At 61.6% G+C, this 17616-nt stretch overlaps 1 protein-coding gene across 1 annotated transcript; it reads left to right on the top strand.

Moving 5' to 3' along the window:
* The first annotated feature begins 8381 nt into the window (after positions 1-8381).
* ADRA2C (adrenoceptor alpha 2C) lies at positions 8382-10019 on the top strand. Its single transcript, XM_045997165.1, has one exon. It carries the CDS (start codon positions 8476-8478, stop codon positions 9886-9888), a length of 1413 nt encoding a protein of 470 aa, XP_045853121.1. The 5' UTR covers positions 8382-8475; the 3' UTR covers positions 9889-10019.
* The last annotated feature ends 7597 nt before the right edge of the window (positions 10020-17616 follow it).

The raw sequence follows: 17616 nt of genomic DNA, 5'->3' as shown, positions 1-17616 counted from the left end.
CGAGCCACGGGATGCCACCCTCATTCATACATCGTTCATTCGTGCATTCATGCCCCAAACACCTACGGGCTCTGTATTCATTCCCTCTTGTTGCTGGAACCAACAATCGGTAGCTTACAAGGACATACACTCCTTATCTTACAGTTAGTTCGGCAGGCCGAAGTTTAAAAATGGGTTGGCAGGGCTGGTTCCTCCTTGAGGCTCCAGGGGTGAACCTGTTTCTTGGTTCTTTTCCAGCTTCTAGAGAGGTCTAGAAGGTGCCCGAGCTCGTGGCCTCTTCCCCCCGTCACCCGCCATCTGCTTCTGATATCACATCTGCTCTAACTCTGACACCCTTGTCTCTCTCCTTCACTTGGCAGGGCCCTCATTCCTCCATTTAGGATCCACTCCAGGATAGTACCCCATCTCATGGTCCTTGGCTGAATACCACCTGCAGGTCCCCGTTGGGGCAGTTAGGGCTCACCCCTCTGATGTAACAGATGACACAGTGATGCTCAGAGGAGGCAGCAGGCGGCTATGGGCATGATCAGCCCCAAGCTTCAGAACCTCCTCTCCAAGAGCTCAGACAGCAAGGCCACTTAGCATGCCCTCCATAGGAAGCCTGGCCTAGGGTGGCCCATGGGTGGGTACGCTTGGAGACTCCAGAACAAAGCACGAAGGACCCTGGCTCCTCCCGCTCTGGTCACCATCCCCATGTCCTACTCCTCGGGTCCCAAGAACTGCCCGCTCTGGGCCTCGCACCCCTGCACCTGCATGACCCAACAAGAAGAAAGGCAGTTGACATTCATGTACATTTCACGCTCATTATCAAGGAGCGATAATGGCTGGGACTGGCCATGCAACCTCTCCTCCAGCCACTGGGGAAGGGAGATGGGCCCATCGTAATAGGCTTAGCGGCATGACTCTTTCCTCAGAGCTGGGACGGTGTGGGGGGGGGGTCTCCCTTTCCTGGGTCCATCGCTATTCCTCCACCAGAACAAACTGGGTACATGGGTGTATTAGCGATCAAGGCTGTGTAAGAAATCACACAAACGGACCGGCTGAAAGTGACACACGTTTATTATCTCACAGTTTCTGGGGGCCAGGAGTCTAGGTGCAGGTTGGCTAGGTCCCCTGCTGGGGGTCTGAAGGCCGACATGAAGGTGTCAGCCGCGGCTGAGTTTTCCGAGGACCGTGGCCACTCCAAGGGCACACAGCTGTCAGTACAGTCCGGTTCCCAGAGGTTGTGGTCTTTGTTTGCCAATTGCTGCTTGCCAGGGACCACTCTCAGCCACCAAAGACCCTCTTAGATCTGATCTTTGGACCCCTCTCTCATGAAACTGCTTCATCTCTGAGGTCCGCAGAACATATATGATACTTTCAAAGGGCTCACCCGATTAGGTCAGGCCCACCCAGGATAATCTCCTTCAATTAATTCACAGTCAGCTTATGAGGGGCCTAACTAAGGCAATGACTCTCCATCATAGTCACAATCAGGGACGGGGGATCATTCCAGGGCTTGGGTCAATGGGGGCTCCATGGGCCAGGAGGCAGCAAGTGTTGGGGGCTGGGTACACCGCATGCCCGCCACCCCCACCCCCAGCACGCACTCCTCAACTTTCTTGTTGGACAGGCTGCTACCTTCTCATCCTCCAGTCTCAGCTGAGTCCCTACTTCTTCCAGAAAGTCCTCGCTGAGCCCCCAGGCAGGTCAGAAGTCCCCTCAGGCCCTGCCACTTGTTTCTTTCCTCTTCTGGTGCCTGACAGGTAGTCACTGCCTGTGTCTTGTCCCCTATGCTGGGCCTGAGGAGCACCATGCTCTCCATTGCTGACAGGTGCCATCCATACCTGGCATGAAGCAGGTGCCCAGGAGACACCTGCTGGACAGATGCCGAATCTTCTGGGGGTGACGGAAGGGGCTGGACCTAAAATGTGCCCCTGAGGGAGGGGGAGAGGGGAGGGACCCCTGGTGGGCGGGCAGACCCGTGGACAGGGTTACTCTAGGCCTCAAAGGCTCCACTTTCAGGACTCGGCTTGGCGGTCATTGCCAAGAAAGCCCTTCCGAGGCCACCCCCCACCCCCACGGAAGCCAGTTCCTGGGACAGATGCAAGACAAAAGCCAGTGGGTGCCCACAGCATCATGGCGGGGTGGAGGGGAGCCAGTTCCTCCCGGGCCCCTGGGCTTCACTGTGCTCTCCTGCAGCATGGGACTATCACACAGTAAATACGCAGCAAGGACCCCAAAGAGGGTAAACTGGGCCCACCACCCGTGGACTGTTCAGGACAGACCCGGCCTGGGGGAGACGCCCCCTGACGGAGCCAGGGGGCCTGGGCATAGTGGCTGAGGGCCGGAGGGTAGCCAGGGTGGGCTCTGGATCCGGAATTTTCACAGCAATCCTGCAGGGGGGTGGGCCCCAGGAGCCCGGTGCTGGGGCGAGTGGTTCTCCCAGATGCTCGGGTGGGCAATGAGCAGAGGGGAGAGCGGATGCTCCAGACCCAGGGAGACATGGACATGGCCTGACCCCTGTGGAGAGCAGACCCTGGGCTCAGAGAGTCCCACAGACGTTACTCCCCAGAGCCTTCACATCCCTGTTATTGCCTTCTACAAGCTGGGGAGGCTTGGAAGGGAACGGCGGCTTCTCAAGATCATGTGGGGACACCTGGTGAGCCCAACTGTAGAGTCCAGACTGGAAGCCAGGCTGAGGAGGGCCTTGAATGCCAAGCTCAGCCACTTGGGCAGCAGCAAGCCCGACAGGGAGGACCCCGTTAAGCCTGGAACCAGGCAGGGAGGGAGGGGTGCGACACAGAGGCAGGCCGGAAGCAGGAAGCCACGGGAGGGGGCTGCAGCAGCCAGGATGGGCAGGGACGGGGGCGAGCCTGAGCTTCAGCAGGCCCGGGCTGAGAGAGGTACACAGCCAGTGCCTAAAGAGACGTGCTGACCTACTGCTTTCCTCTATTACACTCATTGCAAATCAAAGATGGTCCCTGGAGCAGGTCTCCCTCCAGAGGGGACTTCTGCCAGCTCTGTAAGAACTCAGCTGTGCCAAATCCATCAATGTGATCAATATTGCAATGGATTTGGTCTGCGGGTTAGTGCATGGAGAGCCAGGCCCCTGGCAGAACCAGGCCACGTTCTAACAAGACAAAGCGGTTCTGGAATTCTTCAGGGAGGGGCACGCAGAGAAGTGAGCCTCATTTTTCCCTGTCTGTCTTTAAAAATGAAATTTCAAATAAACATGGCCTGAGGGGGGTGTGTTAATCCTCAGCTCAGCTCAAAGGAGGAAACAAGTCCTCTTGGTTTGGAGACTAGGAAGCCAGACCAGTCTCCCACTGTGACCACACCTGCTAGAGAAGTGTAAGGGGGTCCTCTGCTCGCCTCTGGGCCCTTCTCTCCCGTGCTGGCCCCCTGCAGACACAGGACCAGCTGCAACACCCACTGCCGGGTAGCTCACAGCTGAGTGGGGGCAGAGCTGGCATAAACCTTGGAACTATCCAGTCCAATACCCCCACCTTACAGATGGGAAAACTGAGGCCCTGGGAGGCCGAGCAGCAAGGAGATGAAGAGCAGGAGCTCATGTCTGTATCCAGCATCAGCAACCCCCACAGAAAGGAGGCAGAAAAGGGCCGCTGGGTGGGGGGGCCAGGGGTCTGGCACTGGCAGCCCCCGGGGTGGGGGGCGGGGAATCAGCCCCCGGCGAGGGCCTCCCACGCTCTGCCAGGCACCTCTGGCGTCAAGCACACAGGAGGAGTCCAGCCTGGCCAAGGAACTCAGCGGACGTCAAGACCTTCGCCAGACTCCTGACTTCACCCTTCACCACCCACCCCTGCGCCAGCTTTTATTGAGCCCCTACTGTGAGCCATAGCTGGGTCCCACACTGAGCAGTGCGAGAGACACACCTGCTCTCAGGAGCCCGCAGTGGAGAGGGACGGGGTTCGAGGGGTCTTGCCCCGATGGGCACACAGGAGGCCAGCATCGAAAGGGGCTCCTAGCCTGAAAGATGGAGGAGGGCTGCTGGGGCATCTCAGGCAACGCATTCGGAAGGAAGGGAAGAGCCCTGGGGACAGCTAGACCAAGGGTTGCCAGCCTGGAGAAGAGCACGGCCAAGGCCCTGAGTCCACGGCGGGCAGGGACAAATGGGCTTGCCGCCTGGAGGGAGTAGGCTGAAGAGCCATCTGAGTGAGTTGGGTGGACGTGAGCAGGCTGAGGCTGCGGAACCCAACCCGAAACCGGAAAGAGCTACCCGCAATGGGGTGGCCAAATCCATCCTCCACGCAGCCTGGGAGGGGGAGCGAGGCCGCAGGCAGCTCTGCGCATGCGTTAGCTCCTGGGGGGGGGCGGAAATGAGCACATGCGCATGCGCGTATGTTAATCCATGCGAATGCACGCGTGTATGCGAGTGGCTGTGTACAGGCCTGTGCGTGCATGTGCATATATGCACATGCGTGGGTGGGATGCATATATATGCACACATGAAGTGCACACACATTTATGCACATGTGTGTTTAGAGCACACGTGCATTCTCTGGGTGTACGGATATGTCTACGAACATGTGTGTGGATGTGTGTGCACGGATGTGTGTGTGCAGCATGTGAATACACAAGTGTGTTCACGGATGCCTGCTTGTGGGAGCATGCATGTGCGTGTGTGTGCACATGGCTATGCACACAAATGTCCTGTACAATTTACACAGCTGTGTGCATGTGTATGCAGCATGCACGGATATGTGTCGGTGTGTATGTGGTTACACCAGCGTAGGCACGCCCACAAATGTGTACGTGTGATTGTGTGTATGCACTCACACATGGGTATGCGTGTGCACATCTGTGTGTGCGCACACATACCCCACGTGCAGGGAAGCAGTTCAGGGAGACAAGTTCCCATCCACCAAGACAGAGGCCGCTTGTGGAGCACAAGAGCACGACATGCCAGGTGTGAGCCCAGATTCCATTTCAGCACCCGGGGCCTAGGACTCAGTGTCCCGTGGCTGTATGGCCCTAGCTGTACCAACCCTTCCCTCCCAGTCCCACTCATCACCGGTGGGAGGAAGGGCAACTAGGCCTTGGCAGCCCCAAGACACTTCCCAGCTATGTGATTTTCCTTCTAAAAGGTCCCACAGCTCTCCCCAGCGCCCTCACCCCTACCCCCTCTACCAATGCAGCTTGAATCCTTACGACACCCTCTGTCGTCCTCTGGGTCCTGCCAAGCCCAGGCTTGCCCACCAGCGACTCACGGGGACAGGCAGCCTTCCAGGCACATGCTGTTTTGCTTGTTACAGGATAATCAGGAGCCGTTCGTCAAGCCTCATTGTCAATGTCTGGGGTAAGAGGCCTCTCTAGCTCCTGGTTGAGCAGCCGCAGTCCCTGGGGTCTCCCTCCCTCACACACAGGCAAGTCTCAGTTCGGTGCAGCCCCAAAGCCCAGCCAAGGGCTTCTCAACCCCAAGGATACTTTAGGGGACCCAGCTCTCCTCTCTCCCCCCAGGTCCTGACCCACAGGAGAGGCGCTTCTCCTGCCTCCTCCTGGGCTATGCCAGGGAGATGCTGCTGGAGGTCCTGAGGTCAAAAGGCCAGCTGGGCGTCCCCAGGGGCCTGAGTCACTGGGCCGGCCAGGCACTCCGGATGTCCCCAGCCTGGCCTGGCGAGCCGCTTCCTGGGCAGTGGGAAGTCCTGCCTGCTTCAGGCCCCAGGTGCTCTGTGTCCTTTTTCCTCCAAATTCTTCGTGCTCGGCTGCCCTTGAGTATGAATGTGTGAGATGTCTAGGGCAGCCAGGACCCTGGGTGTCCCAATACCCCCAGGCATCCCCCAAAGTGCTCCTCACAAGATAAGAACTCCCAGGGTCTGCAGGAGGCCCAAGTGACTGGTCAGCTGCTGGGGAGGGAGCTCCCCCTAACCTACATCTGACCCCTCCCATTTCCTTTTTTTGGCTCCTCCTCAGGGCCTCCAAGGCAAAGCCCCTTCCCTAACCCCAGGGAGCACAATCTACAGGGACTTCTCACTTCCTAATGACTTTTCCTCTGTTCTCCAAATGCAGCTCAGACGGCACCTCCTCCAGGAAGCCTTCCTTGACAGCTCCACTCCCAGTCTAGGAATGAGCTCCAGGGCACTGAGAGCATTCACTTCAGCATGGCAGTGTGGGGCACCCACCGTCCCAGAGGGCAAAGTGCCTGGTACAGACGAGGACAGGTGCCCGCCAACTGCCGAGGATGCGAACATGTGCAGGACCTCCCTGCAAGGTGCTCCAGGCCTCCCAGACCAGGGGGCCCCTCCACCTTCCACAGGGATGTTGACTTCCTACCTTCTCTGGGCCATGCACCTCTCACATGCAGTCATGGATTTGCTGCCCAAAAGTGCCTAAAAGCCCAGGGCTGGCTCTGGTCTTCCTCAGGCAGTCCCACCCTCCAGAATATCTGATTGCTGGCCTCACCCTGGCCTAACCCCTCCTGTTCCCTGTAAGGGTACCAAGGAGGATGCTGGGGCTCCCAGTGGGCATCTCTGCTAAGATGCCAGCACTCTCCTACATAAGACCCTTTGAGCCTCGGGGCTCAGAGAAAAGAGAAGCAGCCCCAAAGCCACGCACATTTCTAGACACCACTAAGGGGGATGCTCCAATCTTTCCCCGTGACACCTTCGTAGAACCTACAGGCGTCCCACCCCGTGACCCCCAGCCGCAGGAATGACCCCTACCCTCCCATCTGAGGCTGCAGGGAGAGTTGCTGGCCTGCCTGCGCGCTTTTCTGGACTGCTGGGAGGAAAGGCCCTCCCCTCCTCCTAGCAAGAAATGCCAGGCCTGGGAACTCCAACCTCCTCCCCAGGGTCTGTCTCCCACCAACCTCAAGCTGCCTGGAGGTGGGAACGCGCGATGGGAAACGGCAATGCGCATTCATGGAATAAATGCAGAGAGACACAAGGCTGGGGTAAGTCGGGGGTAAGGGAGGTACCCCAACAGCTTGCCCCTAAGCCCGCAGGAATGAGGCACCCACGCAAACCCGCCCGTCATCCGGGAAATTCATCCTGGGTGTTTGTCAGGGGCGGTGATTTTGAACATCCCCCCACCCTTTAAAAGCAGGGCCCCGGAGCACGAGAATTAAACTTCAATAATTGCCAACATGGATGCAGCGCCTGGGAGCCTGCCCAGGCCTTCCACTGGCACCGCCGTCATGATTCATGCTCCAGCAGCGCCTGGAAATGGGCAGAGAAGGCAGCTGAGGCCGGGGGCAGGGACGTGGTTCTGCCCCGTTAACACCAACCAGAGATGGACCAGAGATCGGAGCCCGACCCGCACTCAGCAGGACCCCTCCGCACCCAGGCGGCGTCGCGTCCTCCGCCAGGCTACGAGTCGCTGGCTCTCCAATCAGGCCGCGGACCCCGAGCCGACCCGTGCTGCGCGCGCGAGTGTGCGCGCCCGCGTGTGCGTGCGCGTGTGCCCGGGGGAGGCTCGGAGGCTCTTGTCTTAGAAAGAGCAGGTTTCTGGAACTCACCGCCCAGGCCGGCCGGTATTCAACCCCGTCCCGCAGACTGCAATCGGCCCTGGAGGGGGCGCCCTCGCCGTGCGCGCGCCCCTCGCGCCACCGCCCCGGACTCCTCCCCGGCGCCGCGCGGGCAGGTTCGCCGAGGCGGCCGCGGGCTCCGGCTCCCGGGCCCGCTCCCCCTGGGCCGGCGGCGCTGGCCTGCCCGCCAGGCCGCCCCCGCCCGCCCGCGCCCCGCCCCGCGCGCCCGCCCCGCTGCGCAACTCTACCCAAGTTGGAAGCCGAAGCCGGGCGGCTGCACTCGCGCCGAGCGCACCGCGGCGGCGGCGGCGAAGAAGGAAGCGGCGGCGGCGGCGGCGGCGCAGCTAAGGCGAGCGAGGCAGGCGAGGCGGAGCCCGCGCGGCCGAACGCGGACCGCGGGGGGCGCCCGCGCCCGGAGCAGCAGGAGGAGGACGCGCGGCGGCGCCGGCGCCCTGCCCGGGAAAGTAAAGTTGGAGCCCGAGGCTGCGCGCCGGCGCTGGGGCCCGGAGGAGCGGCGGCCCGCGCCCCGGTGCGCCCAGCCCTAACCGGCCGGATGGGAGGCGGAGCGCCCGGGCCGCCGCCGCCTGCAGCCTGCGCCCGGGCCGGGCGCCGGGGCCGCGGGGCCGCTCGGGCACGCCCGCTCGGGCGCCGCATCACCGTGGGCTCGCGGCCCGGGCGCTCTCCGTGAGCGGGGCCGAGGGCGGGGCCGCGCGAGGACCCCGGGACCTGCCCCCCTCCCCCCCGCCGCCGCGTCGCCGCTCGCTCCGGGAGCCTCCTGCTCTGCACTTACGCGCGCGGCAGCTGCGGGGAGCCCGGCAGCCACGCTCTCTGGCGCGCCGCTCGCCCGCCGAGCCACCACGGCCGAGGGCCGGCTGCGGGGCGCCGCGGTCCCAGGCGGGCGCGCCCCGGGAGCAGGCGGCGATGCGGGCGCCGGCCCGGGCTGGGGGGCGCCCGAGCTGCCGCGGCTGCGCCCCGGCTCCAGGCGGGACCGCGTAGCTCGCGGGAGGACCATGGCGTCCCCGGCGCTGGCGGCGGCGCTGGCGGCGGCGGCGGCGGGCCCCAACGCGAGCGGCGCCGGCGAGGGGGGCAGCGGCGGGGACGCCAACGCCTCGGGCGCCGCGCCGGGGGCCGCTTGGGGGCCGCCTCCGGGCCAGTACTCGGCGGGCGCCGTGGCGGGGCTGGCTGCCGTGGTGGGCTTCCTCATCGTCTTCACCGTGGTGGGCAACGTGCTGGTGGTGATCGCCGTGCTGACCAGTCGGGCGCTGCGTGCGCCGCAGAACCTCTTCCTGGTGTCGCTGGCCTCGGCCGACATCCTGGTGGCCACGCTGGTCATGCCTTTCTCCCTGGCCAACGAGCTCATGGCCTACTGGTACTTCGGGCAGGTGTGGTGCGGCGTGTACCTGGCGCTGGACGTGCTTTTCTGCACCTCGTCCATCGTGCACCTGTGCGCCATCAGCCTGGACCGCTACTGGTCGGTGACGCAGGCCGTCGAGTACAACCTGAAGCGCACACCGCGCCGCGTCAAGGCGACCATCGTGGCCGTGTGGCTCATCTCGGCCGTCATCTCTTTCCCACCGCTCGTCTCGCTCTACCGCCAGCCCGACAGTGCCGCCTACCCGCAGTGCGGCCTCAACGACGAGACATGGTACATCCTGTCGTCCTGCATCGGCTCCTTCTTCGCGCCCTGCCTCATCATGGGCCTGGTCTACGCGCGCATCTACCGCGTGGCCAAGCTGCGCACGCGCACGCTCAGCGAGAAGCGCGCGCCCACGGGCCCCGACGGGGCGTCCCCGACCACTGAGAACGGGCTGGGTGCTGCGGCGGGCGCGGGCGAGAACGGGCACTGCGCGCCCCCGCGCCCCCCTTGTGCCGACGTGGATCCGGAGGACAGCAGCGCGGCGGCGGAGCGGCGGCGGCGCCGGGGTGCGCTGCGGCGGGGCGGGCGGCGGCGCGCTGCCGGGGAAGAGGGCGCGGGCGGTGCCGACATGGCGGCGCCCGGGCCGGGGCCAGGGGCGAGCGATTCGGGCGCGCTGGCTGCCGCTAGGTCCCCGGGTCCCGGCGGGCGCCTCTCGCGCGCCAGCTCTCGCTCCGTCGAGTTCTTTTTGTCGCGCCGCCGCCGGGCGCGCAGCAGCGTGTGCCGCCGCAAGGTGGCCCAGGCGCGCGAGAAGCGCTTCACCTTCGTGCTGGCGGTGGTCATGGGCGTGTTCGTGCTCTGCTGGTTTCCCTTCTTCTTCAGCTACAGCCTGTACGGCATCTGCCGCGAGGCCTGCCAGGTGCCCGACCCGCTCTTCAAGTTCTTTTTCTGGATCGGCTACTGCAACAGCTCTCTCAACCCGGTCATCTACACCGTCTTTAACCAGGACTTCCGCCGTTCCTTTAAGCACATCCTCTTCCGACGGAGGAGAAGGGGCTTCAGGCAGTGAGCCGTGCGCCGGCCCCGGCAGACCCTGGACAGCTCCAGGCGGCGCCTTGGGAAGGCTTGCCCCCCGCCACCCCAACCCCGCCAGGAGAAAGCGGGGGCAGCAGCTTCCCACAGACCCAGGGATGGATTGACCTCTGGGACATAGGGGAGGGTACCGCAGGGCAGGAGTGTGGGCTGAGGGATGGCAGGGACCCCGGGGAGGGGGGGAGGAGAGAGGGGCAACCCCTCTGCCTTTCCATCTCAGCAAAGGGCTGCTTTTGGGCCTTCGGCCCGGATCTGGCCCTTGGGGCCCCTGCAGAGGTGCGGCTGTGAGGTCAGAGTCTCAGACAGCAGAAGTGAATGCAACCTCCCTAACGGGCAAGAAAGGAGCCCGCCCTCCCCCACCCCCCAACACACACCGCTACCCAGATCCACCTCTGAGCAAGGGCTGACTTCCCCAGGACCGTGGGGGCGGCTGTCTTGGGGGAGGAAAGAGACAGTGACAATCTTTGGTTATTGAAAGTATTTAAATGTTTGCCAAAAACGACAGCCAAAACAACCAAACTATTTTCTAAATAAACCTTTGTAATCTAAGTGTTGGGAGCAGCTGTCAGTCCTTAAGCCACCAGCGGGGGTGGGGGGAAGTATCTTCCAGAACTCACCCTCCTGACCTCCCCCAGGGGGTGGAAGGAGGACAGTTTTGGTCTTCAGATTCCAACATCCCCTCTTGCAGGAGAAGTGAGGTGGGTTTTTTTATTTTTGTTTTTGTTTTTGTTTTTGTTTTTGTTTTGATACTAATGGTAAAATTCTTGTGCTGTTGTTGGCTCAGAGGCAAAAGAAACCAAGACCCTCCTGCCCCTCAGATTGGGTCCCAGTTTAGATTCAAGAACCTCATCCCCATCCCTGACCCCCATCCAGTTCCTGGCTGGGAGACCCTCCCCAGTGGAGGGAGGCAGGGCTCCCTGATCCAAGTCTCTAATTTTGCCTGCCCCCCCACCAGTAACTTTGGGTCAGTCCCCCACCCCTGAACACTTTGTGGGTTTGTCACTTTGGAGGAGGTAGGGTGGGTAAGTGCTGCCCAGAAGGGGGCCCCACCCACAGATGGGGTGAGGTGGAGGCCAACACGAGTCCCCAGATCTTTATTCCATACCAGAGACTTTTAGCAATTTCTTATTGTTTTTGAACATCAAGGCTCAAAAACAATGGGACCATCTGCATTGGTCGGGGAGGTGGCTGGACCCTGCTTGTCTTCCTTAACCCCCACCCATGCAGTCAAGCCTTGCCCTCTTGCTAAGCCCTCCCCCATGCCCCAGGGTGTCTGTGCTCACTCCACTCCTCAGCTTGAGGAGGGGTGGCTAGAAGAAGCCAGCATTAAGTGGCTGAAGCGGTCCTCCCCCCAGATTCTTCTAGCCCCCATCACAGCCTACAGACTCCTGGTTGGTGGGGGCTCATTCTGCTGACCCCTGCTGTGATTGTCCTATCCTTCTGACACTCTGTCTCGGGCCTCCCATGACCTTTGATATGTACCCCTCCCTGGCCAGCCCACCTGCCAGCTGAACCCTCTCTTGGATCACCCACCCACCTGTCCTTGACCTGGGGTAGCCATGGGTGTGTCCCCAGGATGGCTGAGCCCCAGGACCTGCCTTTCATTCCCAAGTGACTGTCCCCTGGAATAGGAGCCAGGACGGGGCCCTTCCCTGGTCTAATGTGGGGGGGCTGTCCCTTGGAGAATCTTCTCTGCAGCTGCCCCACCCATCACCACAAAATATGGGTACTCAGGACACCCTGCCTAGGAAGAATGCCCCAGGACCATGCCCACACTCGCTCATGTGAAAGCACTCACACCTGCTATGTTTAGGCTCAGGGGGAGGTGGAGAAGCTGAGACAGAGAGCATGGGGTGGGGTGTGGGAATGGCTAGTCAAGGCTGAGTGGGGGCATCCCTGACCCAGTCCTGGGCAGGGGCCCACTGGGGTGTCCATGTCAGAGGCCCAGCTCTGTCCCAGGATTGCTGAGCTGGTTCGGGCAGACCCGTGCCCTCCCCGGGCCATAGCACCCCTTCTGTGAAGTTGGGGGGGTGGTTGTTGGAAGCTCAGACCCCACTGGCTGTCCGATCTGAGGTCCCACTTGCCAACTGAATCAGGGGGGCCCTCTAAGAAGGGATCTTCCTTTGGAGACTGCATGGCTGGCCCTGGTGCTCCCATTGAGCGGCAGGGTCCCCTCGGTGCCGTGGGACACCAACATCCCCACACAGGGCTTCTGGGGGATGCACCCTGAATCTGCCACAGGAGCACGCAGCGTGGAACATGGCCCACTGAAGAATGTCAGCACAGCCTGCTCCGCTCGGTCCCTAATTGCGAGAGCTGCACCTTCCAGGGCTGTCGCCGGGCCCTCCGGCGCCTGGTGCTTAATACCCCATTCAGTGAGCAGATGTTCCCCACTCGCTGGTGATTGCCGCCTGGGGAGGCCATCTTTTCAGCTGGATAAACAGAGCCGGAACCTGGCTTCTCACCCTGACCTGCTGCAGGGACACGGGCCAGCTGGCTGGCTTGGAGTCTCGCTGTCTCCATCAGCGTGGTACAGTCTCAGGACGGTGCAGCGGGGAAGCTGCTGACTCCCTGAAGGCCCGGAGACCGTCTTCGGGGGGAGATCTGTACCGCAGGGAGTGGGGGGCCCAGAATCTGACCAGTCCGCTGTGCCCTGTTCCTTCACACACAGGCATCTGCATGTCTCCCCCAGGCTCACTGTCGACCCCATTCTATGGCTGAGGACACTGAGCCCCGGGTCCCACAGGTGTGAGGGGGTGGGGCATACCAGGAACCCCAAAATGTCCAGCTCCAGAGCCCAGGCCCCGAGCACCTGGCCCCGGAGTCCTCTGACCTCGGGTGCTCCCTGGGCCTTGCCTCTGGAGGAGCATTTCAAACGGCCTCCTTTCTGCCCAACGCTTCCCCTTGGGCTCTGGGGAGATCTAAGACAGAATAAAGAAGCATCCCCAAAAAGATCAAGGAGGGCCAGGCCCCAAGTTGGGGGTTTTGCCCGAACGCCTTATCCAGCCGCAGCCCAGCCCCTATGCGGTTCTTAGGAGACATACAGAGACATACATTTGTTTAAATGAATTCTCGAATTTTAATTCAATTGCTGAGCTCGTAGAAAAGGGGAAAAGGGATAATCCAAATAATCCATTACTGCTCAGTATGGAATTAAAAAAAAAAAAATCACTCAGAGCGGGCGGAATGGATACTTGAGGAAAGCAGCTCCGCTCTCCGCTCTGCCCCCGGCTCCGGGGGTGGGGCTGCGGGGTGGGAGGGAACACGTTGCCGCGCCGCTTGCTGGCGAGGAAGCAGTCCTTCCTGGCGGCGGTGCTGGCAGCCGGCTGCTTTTACCACATCCATCGGCAGGACTCAAGTATTCCAGCGCAGCCTCGGATCAAAACACACACGCCTGCAGGCCCGTCATGAGTCTGGCTGAGCAGTCGTGGCCAAGCCGATTGCTGTGTCCCCACCAACGGCCGGACCCCTGCATGCAAAGGAGAGACGGGAGGCTGCTGGGCTGAGGATGCCCCATGCCCTGCCAGGGCACCCACAGGCCCCACAGCCCCATGTGGGATCACACAAGCATCTGGCCACATGTCAGCCTGTGGCTCTCTGTGGGCAGGGATGGGCAGACCTGCCGCGCACCAGGGGGCTTCTGCGGGGTGCTGTGTAGACGTGGGAGAGGGGCTCCCAGGGAGAGGAGGGGGTGAGTCCCAGGATAGTAGAAGTCCAGATCCTCTGAGCTGAGGAGCAGGTAAGAGTTTCCCACCTGGAGGACGCTGTGTCCTGCTCTGGGTCTACCACGAGTGTCTGGAGGGGCTCCAGGTGCCTCCCCCATTCCTAAGGGCCATCCTCCTGTTTGAGCAACTGGGCTGTCCAGGGCATCCCAGGTTGGTGGGGTGGAGAAGTAGGGTGAGGGGTTTGGGTGGCTGGAAGCATCTGTTTGCCCTAGAGGGACCCCAACAGGCACTGTGGGTCCTTTTGCTGCATGAGCCTGATCCGACTTCCCAGCATCCTTTCCTGGCCGGGCTGGGGCCGGGGGTGCAGGGCCATGCTCTGAAGTCTGCCTGGGCAGCAGAGCTGACTGCCAGCGTGGGGCCAAAAGAGAGCCCTGGGGACCAAAATCGTGCCTCTTTCTTGCCAAGAGGATTTGTGGCTGCTCCCAGTGAAGGCCTGGGGTACAATGGGATTATTATTGTCAAGATAAGGATCGCTGTGCAGGGTGGGGCGGGGGCGGGGAAGCTGGGCCAGAAAGCCCCGTGTAAGGGCATCTTGCTCTCCTGGGCAAGCACAGAATGTGGTCCGAGCTGCCGGGCAGTGATGGAGAGAGGGGAAACAAGACAGGCAAAGCCAGAGACTCGCAGGGTGACTATGGAAGCCTGCCCGAGCCTGGGCTAGGTGCCACCCCCCAGGCCTCCCTGACCCCGAGGGGTGTCCTTGAGAGGGGGGCTTGCAGGACCGGGGAGATCCCTGGAGGGGCCCTCAAGCCACGGTCTCTGTTGGGCAGGGGGAGTAGCTGAACCTCGCATGAGCTATTTCTTATGTATTCCCAGGCCAGGCCCTAGCTGGTGGGGGGATAGGGGGACCGGGAGGGTGGTAAGACTGTGGGCCCGAGAGTCACTGGGAAGGGACCGGCCTAATGGCTGACACGGGGGCCTACACGCCTGGCTCCAGAAAGAGGCTTTGGGGCTGCAAAGCTCAGCGGGCGCCGGGCCCCCAGGGCCCAGGACAAGCCCACAACTGCCATCGGCTCACAGGCTGTCGGCTCCTCCACCCTTGCCCGCCCATCCCTTCAATCGGCCTCTCCTGTGCCTTTATTAATTCATGCTGCGCCCTCCGTCAGGAGCACCTTTCCCGTCTTTGCCCGAGTGCCCCTCACGGGCCCCTCACGACACAGACCGGGCTTCAGGTCCAGAAAGCCCTCTGGAGCCACAGGTCTCCAGAGCTGGGCCAGGCGCTGCCCCCTCGTCCCAGCGTGGGAGGCGGCACAGGGAGGCTCTGAACATGGAGACTGTGTACCATCCTGGCCAGGGGGCGTCGGGAAGGGCTGTCCTTCCTCACCCACGAAGACACCCGCCCTGATTCATCGCCGGTTCCCAAACCTGAGAGCTTCCAGGGCATACCCACGGGGCCAGATGCTGAGTCCCAAGCCATCCGGGACATCCTGTGGGGGGGGGGGGGGGACGCCCCACAACCGACTCTCATAGCAAGAGGCAGGCGCTCCAGGCTGGGTGCTGGGGCTCTGGGGGATTTTCCACTGCACGTGCACCCCGGCTGCTGAAGCCACATGTTCGAACATTAGTGGGCGGGTCCCCCCCACCTGCCCGCCCCGCACTTAATTAGTTCCTAGCTGACTGCAGCACCCACAGAAGCAAAAGAACCTCGAGCAGCCATCCTAGAGCTCTGGGTGGAAGGTCCCTGAAGGGTGCCCTGTTTGAGACTCTCCTCCCCACTTCATGGGGAGCCCCAGAGAGGGGAGTCATTAAGGATCATAATGAAAAGGAACAGACAGGAGCGTGGGCCCCACAGCCGTGTCTGCCATGATTCCTCTGTGTGCCAGCTCCCTCTGCTTCTCACGCTTCTGCCAAGCAGGGAAGGACGGTCCCATTTTACAGACCAGCAAACTGAGCTCCGGAGAGGGAACGAATGAAGGGACGCTCCCTCAGAGCCACACTGAGTCCCCATGGACCACCCATAACCCTGAGGTTAATAAGCCTCATATTCCCAGGAGCAAGCAGGCTCCGGGCATGGGAGGGACTCTCCAGAGCCCTGTGTCATGTAAGTGGAGGCAGGTGGCTTCCCTTTGTGCTGGTCTCGGCTCCTTCCCCACCACGAGCAACCCTGAGACGAAAGGTTGAGCGGCCGAGGTCGGACCGGGCCCAGGATTCACACATTTCTCCTGTTGCTTCATTGGTTTTTATGTCATCCACATGGTAAAACCCCAGTCGCTCCATGAAACAACGGGGTCCTGATCCCCGCACCGTACCAACGATGCCAGTTCTGTTTGCATTTTGTCGTCCTAGAAACTATTCTGAATGCTGGAGCCTCTGCTCAGGGTCACCCCACCCAGGATCTAGAAAGCCAAAATGTTTGTGACAATGGTTCCCTTATCCGTTTCCTAGAGTGCCCTGCTGTCGCAAATCGAATTTAAAGCAAAATGAGCCCTCTTTCAATTGGTCCAAATGAAGCTGTCATTCACAGCGGACGGATGGCCACGACCTCGCGCAGGAGGCCTTCCTGCAGGACGCTGCTCCACCACGGCCCGGGGCCTGCCCACCCAGGTCCTGCCTGCCTGGCCCTGGCGGCCTGGTGGGGTATGCCCACGGCTCGGCGGCTCCGCAACCAGCCAGCCCCAAGTGTCCAGTGACAGTGTTGGAGGGGCCTGGAGTGGCTGGAAATGACCACTTGTCAGCGAAGCCCAGGCATTCTAGGGCCCGCCGCTTCCGGGGTCTGCATCAGGTCACACCCACGCCTTTGTGGGGACCCCCATGGCACGATGGGGACATGGCCTCAAGGGCACACCTGTGTCAGCTGGCCTGGGGTGGGGGTGTCTGGGTCACTAAGGCTGGGCGTTCAGTGTACTTCCTAGTTCCCTGCTGATTTTCCAGAGAATCAGAAAAGCCACAGCTTTTCTGTCCAGGGTGGGCTTGGGGGGCAGTCAGCCTGTCCTGGGGCCCCCGCATGTGGGGGTGAGAGGCCCCAACTGGAAGACTGGGAGAAGAGTGCAGGCTTCCTTGAGGCGGGAAGAGACACACAGGGCCCACAGCCCAGCCCTTCCCCTTCCATACCTCTGGTGTCAGAGAGCTCACTACCCCCTGAGATGGTCCGGTCCTTGTAAGCACTGCCCTGACCTTTCCATGCTAAGCAGGAGACTTCTGCCCTCCTGAACTTTCAACCCTGGATATCAGGATCAGTTTCCACAGACACTGTCAAGGCCGGCACAGAGCTGGCCGAACTCTCGTACATTCTTCCCTCTCCCCTGCTTTCCTTAACCATGCATGAGCCCACGCTCTGCCTGGCCCTGGCCTTGGGGAGTAGGAATGAAGCTCAGGGTTCACCCCTTTTAAAGGCCCTGGGGAGCACACTGCCTGCAGGGAAACCAGGAAAGGTCATGACCCTGAGTGGAGCCAGCTTGGCTGTCGGAGGGGCTCTCACTGCTGACCAGTGGGGGTGGACAGTGAGGCCTGAGAAACCCTAACCTGGGGTCACCTGGTGTCAGGGATAGAGTTACCTGGTGTCAGAGATGGGTCACTTGGTGTCAGAGATGGGGTTACCTGCTGTCAGACTTCTGCCCTCATGAAGCTGTCATGATTCTTTGTGACTTCTGCCGGGTGTTAGGACACTGTGGGAAAAAAGAAGGCTGTGGCTGCTGAGCAGCAGCATGACTTTCCCACCTTCCTGGGTCCTCGTGTCCTTTTCTGTAAGATTGAACAGTGGCGTCGGGCCACTGGAGCAGGCTCCAGAGCCATGGCCGTGTTCAGGGACCAGAGGCTGACTAGCTGCAGGAGATGGGGGCCAGACCTGTTGCATCACTGGTGGTCTCAGCATGGGGCCTGGGGAAGGTGGGGGAGTCCGTTTCCCCTCCTCATGGGCCCAGGGTCCTGAGATGCTTCAGCGCTCCCGGCTGGCCCTCACCCTTCTGGAACCTTCCCTTTTTCCCGCGGACTTCACTCGCACCACACAACACACAGCGGAGACCATGGTGAAGAAGGTGGAGAGG

This window comes from Meles meles, chromosome 2 (genome assembly GCF_922984935.1).
Source record: "Meles meles chromosome 2, mMelMel3.1 paternal haplotype, whole genome shotgun sequence".
NCBI lineage: Eukaryota > Metazoa > Chordata > Mammalia > Carnivora > Mustelidae > Meles > Meles meles.
The sequence above is the reverse complement of the archived record's forward strand: the minus strand, read 5'-3'. Positions and strand labels throughout refer to the sequence as shown.

Excerpts from the sequence above, each read along its gene's own strand:
- ADRA2C (XM_045997165.1), top strand. The coding sequence starts at position 8,476 with ATGGCGTCCCCGGCGCTGGCGGCGGCGCTGGCGGCGGCGGCGGCGGGC.